Raw genomic sequence first — 12,602 nt, forward strand, 5'->3', positions numbered from 1 at the left:
TAAGAAAACCAAAGATGTTTTGGTCATCTCATATATATATATATATATATATATATATATATATATATATATATATATATATATAAAATTGGGCTCTAAGAGTTCTAGTATTAGCTCTGATACATAGAAATGAGATCTGACACATACAAACATCTTATTGGTTCCCTGCTGTGTCATAGTAATACCTCATTGGCTCTTCGAACCATCAGTCTCATTGCTCAGTTTTGAATTAAAGAAATCCACTTTTTGTTATATAACAGCCCAATCCTGAGCTGCCTGCAGCAACCAGGCTCGGCGGCTCCTTCCCCTGAGTAAGGTAAGCAGACCCACAATGGGGCTACTCTCTTTAGCGCCGACCAAAAAGTTCGTGCTAAAGTAAAGGCGCTCGTGTAGGGCGCACAGCACATTTGCGACTGTGGTCTGTGGCACAGAGCCATGGACCACATGATTGGGCTCTAAGGTAGTTGTATTTTCTTTTTCTGGTTAATTGGCCATAACATTTGATAGGATACAGCAGTGGTTCTCATACGTTTAGCACCGGGACCCACTTTGTAGAATGAGAAACACTGGGATATAGATAATCAACAAGGTTTGTTACATTCTGCATGACGTTACTTTTCCAGTGATGCATAACATGAAGGTATTACTCATAAATACATATTTTCCAAAAGATTTCTAAAATTTTGTTCACTAGTGGTGGCACCCTCCAAGGGTGTCACTTGATGCAGTCCACACACTCCCCCATGCCTCCCTAGTGTGAGATTAGGAGATCCCTCCTTATCTTGCCTTCCACTTTGTCTAGTTTGCATTTCTTTCTCCTGTCTTCTGTTCCTCCTAACTGATGGAAATAATGCCTAGGATTGCACTGAAAGTAACCGTATGCAGCAATTTCCAGCTGATTTGTAGTAGAATATTAATTCTTATTTCAGAGTACATAGTTTTATATTCTGAGTTCCATCTAACTTCAGTATCTTTTATCCTAGAGACCTAGGTCACACTTCTACATTTTAAAGATCACAAATTAAAGGCAAACTTCATACATTTAAGGCCCTGCATGTGTGCTTCACTCTTTGATTGCCTTTTCCTTTCTTTCCTAGCCCCAATTTATTTCTATCTGAGAGGCCAGGAAGAATGAAGGGCAGGAAAAAGAAATGCAAATTAGACAAGAAGAAGACAAAATAAGGAAGGACTCTCCCCTTGGTCATTCAGCTGAGCTGCAAAGTGACACCCATTATGGGGCCAGATTTGGCTGCAGGTCATCTAGGTTGAACTTGATGCCTGTTAAGTATAGGAGGTCAGATTGAGGCATCTGAGTTTTCTGTCCTTGGACTCTGTCCATCAAACAGTAGTTTGTAAATCCTTTTCTGCTGACGTCTTAAAACTTAAAAGGCAACAATTTTGTGTTGTCCATCTAGTTATTTATTAACAGCCTGTAAAACAGTACTACAAATAAGGGTTCACTGACACTGATATGCTCATTCTTCTTTCACCATGGGGAGGCATTTGCTATTTTACCTTTGGTTGGCGTTGATTCCTGCTCTTGTAACATCAGATTTTTTAATAGATCAGTTCAGGAACATCAAGGTATGTCGCTGAAGTTCATAAAGTGGCTTTCTGTTCTTCAGAAAAACATTCAGGTAGTCCCCTACTTAAAAACATCAACTAAAGGACAGGTATGTTGCACTTTTGTGCAGGTGCAACCCATCCACTCCAATTTTTTGTGCAGGCCCAAGAGTGCTAGTTTTGGAAATGGAGACAGATGCTGATAGATGAAAAAGAGAAAGATGCTGGTTGGGGGGCTGGAGGGAGACACTGGTTTTTGAGACGGAGAGAGGTACTATATTCTGGAGATGCAGACGTGGTGAGTAAAGGAGAGCCAGTACAGTACTTCATAGAATTGTAATGAATTTGTTTTCCTCTCCAGCTAATACAAATGCAAATTATCACTTCTCATAAAATGCAACTAATACAAATGTAGCCCTTTTTCTAAGGTGCTCTAAGTCCCATTTTGTACATTACACAATCAAAAAGCAGGATTACCACAGAATGTGCATTCACTAGGGAATGAATTATTATCTATCTCATAGATAATAATCTGTTTATAGAAACAGATACTGTATCTCTACACTGCTTTTCAATCACTAAAGAAATTGTTCACTTCCTTGCATCTTGGAGGGCCTGCCCAAAGCTGGACTAGACAGGTCTTTGGCCTGATCCAGCAGGGCTCTTCTTATGTACTTATGTTGTCTGAGATGAGCTTCTGGTTTTCAGAAAAACCACTGCACCTGCACTGTGGAACTCATGGTTAGTCAAAACTGCAGGTTCCAAATCTGTGAATAAAGAGGACTGACTTGTAATAAGAAATAGTTTGTTGTAAAGAAATCTCTTTAGTTATTGAAAACACACATATGCGATAGAGGGATAGGTAGAAAGGTTTTTAAACAGACATATCATATGTAGCCTCTACCTTAAACATAGGTAGAGGTGTTCACAGATTTCATTTTCCCCCAAAGAATAAGTGCAGAAAGCAGTGTTATGTGTTTTTATTGCAAGGGTGCATTTTTATTAATAATAATTATAAATTATAATAGCTTTAAAAGTGAACTAGGCAGGGGATATAGGTGGTATCGTGTCAGCAGATGCACCCACAGTCATTACACTGTCAATTAGGTGTTAGAAAATGTTTTTATTTTTTTCACAAATTTCAGTGTTAGTTATTTTTTTACAAAAATGAGAAGTGCAGACAGTGATTTATGTGTTTTTATTTTATTATCACTGAAAATCACATCTCTAGGGATAGGCTTTTATACATGTTAAAAGGAACAAGATAAACGGTTGGATCTTTTAGTGCAATGGTGAGCAAACTTTCAACTTTAGGAATCCTGGACCTTTAATAAGTATGTAGGAGAGAATGTGGAATGAGAATTACCTCTGAAATTACCTCTTCTATACAATTGTTAAAGGTTCAGGATCCCTAAAGCTGATAGTTTGCCCACCCCTGTTTTAGTGGATCCATGATTTTCTGAAAGCCCAATCCTATGTTTAGCTATTAAGAACTAAGGGCCCAATCCTATCCAATTTTCCAGCTCTGATGCAGCAGCAATACAGCTTTGAGGTAAGGGAATGTTTGTCTTGATCTCCTCCTTATCTTGAGGAGGCCTCCATGACTGCCCCCCACAACAGGATGCAGTTGAAACAGCTGCATCAGTGTGGAAAGTTGGATAGGATTGGGCCCTAAGTACAGTAAGACCTACTCCCATGTAAGCATATATAATTGGACATACTTCTGAGTAGACATGCATAGCTTGGGCTCTCAGTGAGAGAATCATACATGTTGAAGGTTCCAAAGTAGCAGTTCTTCCAATATTTGCTCCCTTGTGAATGGTACTTCACACAGGAATTTATGGGTCATACACCACCTTTCAGTCTCATTTAAGGAACATCAAGGCAGTTCACAATAAAACAGTATTAAAACAATCCAGCAATAAATGGTCAGTCTAATCTTTTGTGTTAGGAATGCATTCAGCCCCACGTGAGAGGGATAAATTCAACCTTGAACCTCTTTCCCTCTGATTACATGCCCCCCCTTGATTACACATACTCCCAATACTATTTGTAGTAAAAATAACTTTTATTGAAAGCCAAAATACATTTTGGTCTATGTGTTTATCTGATCATGTGAAAACAGGACTCATCATGGTATAGTGCTAAAGCACTGTGCTATAGCTGTGTAACATGCTGTACTCCTGAAGCTTAGGACTTTTTCTTTGCCTCTTTCTTTGCAGAAACGAAGTGCTTCTCATGAGGTAAGAGCTCCTCTTTCAAATGCTGTTCTTATTCACAATTTAATTCATAATTTTATTTGTACATTTCAGCTAATGAATAATTTCCAAAGTCCAAACCATGACATTTACTCAACTGGGTGGTAGAATAATGGCCTTTTGGGTCTAACAAACATTTCCCTTCATAGTGAAATTCCTCCAGATATAAATTTACATTCCCTACAGTGAATGGAACCACTACTCTTGGCAGTGCTTTCACGATTGCGCCATTCAGGTTATTTTTCTCTCATTTATTATTGATTTTACTGAATGTTCCCCCCCCCCCACCAGCTAAAGAGATCAGATGAAAGAAATCCTCTTGGCAAAGTGGAGTTTCAAGGAAGGAATCTGGATCAGGAACCACATCTAGATTGGGGTCAGCCCTTTCCCTTGCTCCACATTCTTGCTGAAAATGTGCTGTCCCCTCTGAACTGCTATTTGCACCATGACAGAAAAACTTACCTGTACAGCCCTAGTCATAGCACTGGATACAACACTTTATTAAGGCACATGCAGCTCAAAACTATTTTCACACTTGGTACGTTAGTAAGGCAAGTGTAGATGCTTGCAGCAAAAAAATACCAATTCTGTGACACTAACTTCCAAGTCAGTATAAATAAGATAGCTGCTTGATGCCATTTTCCCCTTGAAGATAGCCCCTCCTCCCTACAAGTATTGTTGCTTAGAAATTTTCTGCTTAGCTTCATACATTTGCTCTCCATAAACGCAAACCTTGATTTGCCTCAAAACTTTTTTAGCCATTTTCTCTTGATTGGGCTGTGATTTGGGGAGAGGGAAACTACAGGAATAAGGGTGCAATCCTAACCAACTTTCCAGCATTGACATAGCGGTGCCAATGTGGTGTGCACTGCCTTCTGCAGTGGGAGGCAGTCAAGGGGGGCTTCCTCAAGGTAAGGGCATGTTTGTTACCTTATCTTGGGCCTGCACTGCAGCTAGGCCAGTACTGGAATATTGGTTAGGATTGTGCCCTAAAATGCAGAGAATGAGAGCTTTGAGCCCCAGGCTGAATTTGCGTTGGCAGCACAGAAAGGTTTCTGTGGGGTCTTGTCTAAAATCAGCCTACCAATGAGGCTAACTGAAATGTCTGTTTCAAGCAGTGAGCTCGGGGGAATGGAAAGACTGACAAGGGATTCCTTGCCCCTCACAACTGCCATCTGCCCCCTCTTGCTTGCCTCAGTTGGTCCTCTGGACTTCTTCCAAAGAGCACTGAGGTAGCAGCAGCCCATTGCTTCAGCTGAAGCCCACTCTCCAGGGGGAAGCTGCTGCCACCACCACCTCCTCCTCACTCTTCCCTGATGACAGCCTGGGGTGGCAAGGGGGCAAACCCCCAAGGCCTTGGCCATGACAAAATAAACTATACAGTACAAAACAAAGTTATTACAAAACAAATTTGGGTACCTCAATCTCAGCCTATCCAGAGCTACATTTCCACTACAGCTTTAATTCACTTTCAATGCATTTCTATTCCCCAATGCATTTTGGAGTCAGTAGTTTGTAAAGAACAACTCTAATAGCTCACAGATTCCTTAACTACAGTCCCCCCAGAATGTACTGGGGAATAAAAGTGCACTGAAAGTGGATTAATGCTGTAGTGGAAATGCAGCCCAGGTCTTCTCCATGAGCTTCAACATATATTAATACAATTCAAACAAGGGAATGAACCTTACACCTTCAGACCAAAACTACTCGGCCCCAGTACTTGGTCACCCAGTTCAGTTCACAGAATTCCTAGGCCCCTACAGTAAGCTCCACCTCTTCTAGTTCAGTGGGTGTCTAGAATACATGATCTTGCATCAAGCTTACATGTATTTTGGCATCATTTGAAACTGACATTAACAGTATGCAGTTAATACTGAATTTAACAGTATGGAGTACAAATAAGCCTGGAGCACAGAAGAGAAGAAAATGAAAAAAGGCCAGGAAAGTATTTCATCTGGGCTTTAAATGAGGGAGATAGTGAAAGCCAGTCCTTGGATGCCCATGCATTATTATTAGAAGAAAAAGGAAATGAGGAGGACTTCCATGAGATGGAAGAAGAAAAAAAACACGGTAGCACTACTCAAAGTAAGGAAGGCATCCCATTCTGATAAAAGCTTTCATTTACTGTAGTTTCAATCTTGCTCATGCTAAGTTAAAATTGTCAGTTAAAAACTCAGTATTGTCAGAAAACCTTAGCAGCTGACTCACTTCCACACCTTGTCCTTTTTCCTCTCCCTTGTTTATATCTGTTTAAAAGCACATGGCAAGACCAAAGAATCTTCTGAGACACCTTTGCTCTGCAACTTAAAGCACCCCCATCACTGCCATACAATGACCATTTCCTCCCAAATAAATTCCTTGGTTGTCTGAGTAGGAAAGTCCTCTGAGTCTCAGATGTTGGGCTTGAAACAATGCACAGCTGTTCTGATTCACAAGATGTAACTATTAAGTTTTCACTCTCCAGCATCCCGGAGGCATAGAAGTCTACTGGCTGAAAATTGATTGCAAAGTTACTTCCCGCTTTGCCCGTAATGTTATCACCAGTCGAGCTGTGAATCGTGCCAATGTGTCCAAGGAAGCTGTCTTTGATGTGGATCTTCCAAAAACAGCTTTCATTTCCAACTTCATCATGTATGCAAAACAATTTTTTTTAACAACTTCCTAAATGTATGTGGTCAATTTAGAAATATGTGTCAGTTAATAGGATTCAGTATCAGAACTTGTGTCATCATTTGCTTGCCAGGCAGCCCAATCCTAACTAAGGGCCCAATCCTAACCAACTTTCCAACGCCAATGCAGCCTCAATGCAGTCCTGGGGTAAGCAAACAAAAGTTCCCTTACCTTGAGGAGGCCTCCATGACTCTCCCCCCACAACAGGATGCAGTGCATGCTCCATTGGCACAGCTACATCAGAGCTGGAAATTTGGATAGGATATGGCTCTAAATCCCCTACCCCTTGCCAATGCAGACATGCCAATGGAGCATGTGCTGCAACCAGCCCAGAGGTGCTGTTCGGGTAATGAAACATTTGAGGGTAACCCCTCACTAGCTCTATGTGGACTTGCACTTGCCACTTTGCTCGCTCAAGGCCGAGCAGACCTGGGAAGGCTGATCTAGACAGGATTGGATCAGTGGTGCTCCCTCCCTGTCCCACCCCCTATGCTAACATACCGGCACAGAGGGTTGTTGGTGGGCAGCTGGCATGTGGCAACTTGTGGCAGCAATCTGGCTACATTAAATGGAATGTCAACTTTTGCAATAGTCATAAAGCAGGCTGCACTGTCAGCATGCAAGTTCCAGTGGTGCAGTGGTCCAATAGGATTGGGCAATTTGTTGTGCTGATTTTAAGCATTTTTTAGATGAAGTTATTTTTGCAAATAGCACCGTGGCCAACCCATGTATCTACCTATTTGTAAGACTGTTTTATATTCTGTAAGAATACAATCTAACTATCCCAGTGCCACTATTTTGAAATATACTGTACTTTGAAATGTTTGTGCTTGTGATTGTGCAATCACATGGAAGCACAAAAGGTTAGTGAACCAGATGAGACCAAACTTATAGGAAAGCAGTTTTTTTTTGGGGGGGGGGCGCAGCGGGATTCAGATAGCAGTGATAACTCAGATAGATGAACCAGACAGAAAATCAAATTAAAGTGTTTTCATATTTCTACATCTATGTGCGGATATTGACCTGTCTTTTCTTCTATAGGACAATTGACGGTGTTTCCTATCCTGGAGTCATAAAGGAAAAAGAAGTTGCCCAACAACAGTATCAAAGGGCAGTTTCAAGAGGACAGACTGCAGGTCTAGTAAAGTAAGGCTGCAATCCTAACCACACTTTCCTGAGAGTAAGCCGCATTGATCAAAATAGAACTTACTTCTGAGTAGACCTAGTTAGGATTGTGCCCAAAGTGTGAGACTTTACAGTGGTCTTTATTTCATTTCTAACCCCAAGCATTTATTTCTCATGAAACGATGTTAAAGATATGAGTACCTTTATTCACAGGAGCAAATGTTCAGAGCAGAGTCTAGACTCTGTTTCTTGGATTCCTCAAGGGAATCCAAGAGTCACTTTATTATGAACACAATCTATCAAAAGTTCTGTGAAGTCTGCAGTCCTAGCCCTAGTACTTGGAAATAAATTATGTGGTAATCAGTAGAACTTGCTTCTAAGTCAATATGGCTGTGCCTCAAGGCCTGCTGTATGGAATGGAACAGGACACAGAAGTGAGGTCCTACTGAAATCAGTGGGATTTACATATGCATAAACATGCCTAGGATTTAGATGTCCGTCATTGCTAGCTGTAGCTAACTGTCTTATCAACCCTAGCCCACCAATGCAGCTATGCCACTGGAGTGCTTGCTGCATCTTGGGGGGGGGGGCAGTTCCAGAGGTCTCCTCTGGGTAAGGGAACATTTGTTCCCTTGCTCGGGGATAAGACTCTGCCTGAAAGAGTCTACTTGGACCTGCACCAGCAATTAGCTGGCACAAGTCTGCGTGGACCCAGGAAGGCAGATTGTCAGGGTTCGGGCCTGGCCTCCAGCTTAGTGGCCCTCCAGGGAAGCACTGTGGGTGCATGCGCAACTGACTTCCATGTCACAGCTTCCAAGTGTGCCCCCCACACACACACTTGCGAGACAGGCTCCTACATAAATGTCATCCAGTACCTGGTTAAAACCATTCTTTTGGTCAAGGCCAAATGCTAATTTGCGATCTGTGGTTGCTTAGCTTTGGCTTGTACGTTATTGACTGTTTCATCATTTGTTTGCTGCTGACTTTTCTTTTGTGTTTGTTTTTTAGTATTATTTTGTGATTTAATGTTTTTTATAATTCTTTGTGTTGGGAACTGCTTTGCAGACTGTCAATGGAAATGGAAAAGTGGCATACAGATACTAAAACAAATAGATAAGTAATTTGTGTGTCTTTTTTTCCAGTCTTCTTAGAGGAAAGACACTTATGGCTTATTTGTATCTTATAATTACTTTCTTCTAACTATTAAGGGCCTCAGGGAGAAAGACCGAAAAATTCAGTGTTTCAGTCAACATTGCAGCAGCCAGTAAAGTCACTTTTGAATTGACCTATGAGGAACTGTTTAAACGAACCTTTGGGAAATATGAGTTGTACTTAAAAATAAACTCAAAGCAACTTGTCAATAAGTTTGAGGTAAGATCCAATAACATCATCAATCATCATCATCATCATCAAAAATATTTATATACCACTCTTCAATGAAAAGTTCATGAAATATTTCAATGGTTCTGTTCCAGAGGGATCACAATCTGAAATATCCCTTCAGCTGACCCTGCTGGTAGTGTTACCCTAACCGTAGCCCTCCAGAGGCCAAAACTCCCATGTAGGATGCAGTGGACACCATGTTGGCAACACTGCATTGCCACATGGGGAGTTAGTGAGGATTGCGCTGCCTATTCATTGCTTTTTTTCTCTCTCAAGATAAAGCAATTGTCTTTTCTCTCACTGATTGTGTTGGGAAGTGAACATCTGTTGAAGACAGTATGGCATTTAATAACATGTTTGCACCCACAAAAAATGTCTTTTACTTTTAGTGCCATCTCTAGAAAACTGCATTTTCTTTCATGTTCATTTAAAATATTTCACTGTGATCTCTGTGTTTGTTTATTTACACTTGCGTTTTCCACAACTATAGATCCTCAAGTAACATCAGGGTTATCTCTGAAGTTTTTGTGTGTTTTGAGGATAGTTCGTCTTGTGGTGCACAGGCCTGCTTCTGCTAATTAACAGCCCAATCCTGAGCTGCCTGGGGCACGTGGCTGCAGTGGCGCCTCAAACGACTGCCGCCACATCCTGCATGCCTCAGCCTGCCGTGGGCGGTGCCTTGGGAAAAGGGAACTCTCGTCCCCTTCCCCCGGGTAAGGGAAGCAGCCCTGCAATGGGGCTACTCACTTTACTGCCGACCAAAAGGTGGGCAGTAAAGTAAAGCTGTTCATGTAGGGTGCCAAGCCCTGCATGAACAGACAGGATCCGGTGGAGCAGAGCTCCATGGGACCTGCCTCCTACCTCCCTGCTCCCTCCCCCTTCACACCTCCTTCCCACCCCCTCTGCCCTCCCCACGCCTCCCCCTCCCTGGAACATTACTTATGTCCTGCGAGTAAGCCTCGCAGTCATGCCTTATGGCATGTTTGTGACAGTGCGCTGCAGCGGAAAGCCGGAGCACCGAACTCAGGACTGGGCTGTAAGTCAGAGAGAAATAAAACTACAGTGGCCGCTCCTTATCTGCAGGCTCAGCATCTGCAGATTTCAATATCCGTAGATGCCGAGCCCATGGCTGGAGGGTCTCAGAAGGTCTTGACGTGACCAGAAGTCACTTCTATTTTGTACCAGTGACTTCTGGTCGCATCTGGGAGGTCCTATGAGGCCTCACATCCACAGATTTAATTATCTACAGAATTTGGTATCAGTGTGTGTGTGTGTGTGTCCTGAAATGGATCCTCTGTGGCAGGGGTGCCCAAACTCCGGCCCTGGCACCACTTGTGGCCCTCAAGGACTCCCAATGCAGCCTGCAGGGAACCCCCAGTCTCCAATGAACCTCTGCTTCTCTGGACACTTGCGGGAGCCCATGCTGGCCTAATGCAACTGCTCTCAGTGTGACAGCCAACTGTTCAACCTCTCATGTGAGCTGTGGGATGAGGGCTCCCTCCACTGCTTGCTGTTTCACATCTGTGATGCAGCAGTGGCAGCAAAGGAAAGGCCGGCCTTGCTTTGTGCAAGGCCTTTTATAGGCCTTGAGCTATTGCAAGACCTTCATGCATTCATATAAGTTCATCCTTAATATATTCATTTATTTAAACATGTAAATTTATTCAAATTTTAAATGTAAATTAATTATTTTCTTCCCCGGCCCCCAACACAGTGTCAGAGAGATGATGTGGCCCTCCTGCCAAAAATTTTGGACACCCCTGCTGTATGGATACCAAGGGCCAACTGTATTACCTATGCAATTCTTTAAAAAAAAATATAGTGTGTCTCCATTCTGTGGCCCTGTCTTGAATTCTTGTGATCTTCTCATTATCAACATACTTTCAATTAACATTCCAGATTGAAGCAGATATATTTGAGCCTCAAGGTATCAGCTCTCTTGATGTTGAAGGAACATTCCTCAACAATGACTTATTACCACTTGTAAAAAAGTCATTCTCGGGAAAAAAGGTATGTCTTGTCAGCTTTCTAGGCTGATCTGAGCACACTTACTTGGGGGTAAGTACAACTGAAACCAAGTGGTATATACAGTCATTTGAAATATTTGAATGTGCAGTGTTATTTCTGAATGAAGAAATTCTTTACTGCAGAAATCTGCTTTTTTTCCTCAAGTCAAATGAGGTGTGCGCTTACGGAGTATCTGTTGTCATGCTTGAGATATCCTGGAGAACTGGCATGGTCTCAGAATGTTTTAGAAAAATTTCATTGGCTTTCAAGACTGAATACAAATGTTTCTATTGCCAACCTCTTATCCAAAGAGAAAATGAAGAACCAGGGAACTACCAAATTTTGGTCCGCTATAATCTACATGCAACCTACTAGTGAGGCAAAACAGAAGCATGATCAGTAGTGGGCATGCTTTTGCTATGATTAAGGAACAAGTAGCTTATATACTCGTATCTCTGGAGGTGGAAATGGGTTTTGTTGGTTTTTTTCTCTTCCTTCTCAAATGTATGCTAAGCGTACTGTTTCGGTGTTTCCACTTTTTCCTTGAATACATGAGAGTCTTAAATCGCCTTCTGGAGGGTACAGCAATGAGCAGACTAGCCATAAGAGGCAGCTTAAGTTCCCCAGCATCAAAACACAGAGACATCTGTATCTGAAAGCCCTTATTGCAGGGGTGACCAAACTTACTTAATGTAAGATAAACTTCAGAAATTTGAGAGCCACAAGACATGTTTGTGAGCCACAATATTTAAGAAGCATTTAAATTCTTAAATATATTTACTTATCATGAACATTTAATCCAGTTGACTCTCAGTTTGTACATTATATGTCAAAGGGCGCAATCCAGCCCTTGACTTGGGCCAGTGTAAGTCCCTTGTGCCAGCTCAGGAGAGTCCAAACGTGCCATAAGGCACGTTTGCGCCTCCTCGGGAGGAAGCCGGGGTGGCACTCAGAGAAGTGCCAGCCTGTGGAGGCCAAAACAAGCCTCCGCACCTGCTTCCTCATGAGGCTTGTGTCGGCCCGACTAGGCCGACACAAGCCTCTGAGGTAGGCAAGGGAGCGGGGAGGAGGTGGGAGGGAAGCATTCCTGGGCGGGGGGAGGGCAGGTGGTGGGTGGCCCTGGGGGTGGGCAGGTGGGGAGCTGAAGGTGTTCTCCCCCATCCCTGGGGAGAACGGAGCAGCTCCAAGCTGCTCCGCTCTCCTTGGACTTGTGCCACCTCAAGAAGTGGCACAAGTCCAAGGAGACCCATAGGGGCCAGCGGTCCTTACCCAGAGGTAAGGGGAAAGGTCCTTACCCAGAGGTAAGGGCTGAGCCACTTATGGCCCCTATCCTGCGCTGGATACAGTGCAAGCCTCTTGACTTGCCTGTTGCAGCGCAGGGTAGGATTGCGCCCAAAGAGCCAAATGTAGCTCACAAGCCATGGTTTGGCAACCCCTGCCTTATTGCCTTGACTGTTCAAAGAACAGTTCACAAATTGCCAGTCTTTTGTTAGTCAAAAGGTTAATAATCACAACATTCAGCCAAAACACACACACACTTTGGTAAAATTATTCCCAAATATTAAACCAAAGTATGTCTTTTGTGCATTTTCCTTT

The 12,602-nt window shown here is 42.7% G+C and overlaps 1 protein-coding gene across 1 annotated transcript in view; it reads left to right on the forward strand.

Annotated features, from left to right (window-relative positions):
* Positions 1 to 1,586: 1,586 nt before the first annotated feature.
* Positions 1,587 to 12,602, forward strand: part of LOC136638930 (inter-alpha-trypsin inhibitor heavy chain H3-like) — a 33,915-nt gene continuing 22,899 nt past the window's right edge. Inside the window, exons 1-6 of the mRNA XM_066612959.1 lie at positions 1,587 to 1,673; positions 3,786 to 3,806; positions 6,286 to 6,452; positions 7,533 to 7,637; positions 8,825 to 8,987; positions 10,899 to 11,009. Coding sequence (XP_066469056.1) covers positions 1,587 to 1,673; positions 3,786 to 3,806; positions 6,286 to 6,452; positions 7,533 to 7,637; positions 8,825 to 8,987; positions 10,899 to 11,009 — 654 coding nt within the window. The remainder of the gene's footprint in view (positions 1,674 to 3,785; positions 3,807 to 6,285; positions 6,453 to 7,532; positions 7,638 to 8,824; positions 8,988 to 10,898; positions 11,010 to 12,602) is intronic.

This window comes from Tiliqua scincoides, chromosome 2 (assembly GCF_035046505.1).
Source record: "Tiliqua scincoides isolate rTilSci1 chromosome 2, rTilSci1.hap2, whole genome shotgun sequence".
Lineage (NCBI taxonomy): Eukaryota > Metazoa > Chordata > Lepidosauria > Squamata > Scincidae > Tiliqua > Tiliqua scincoides.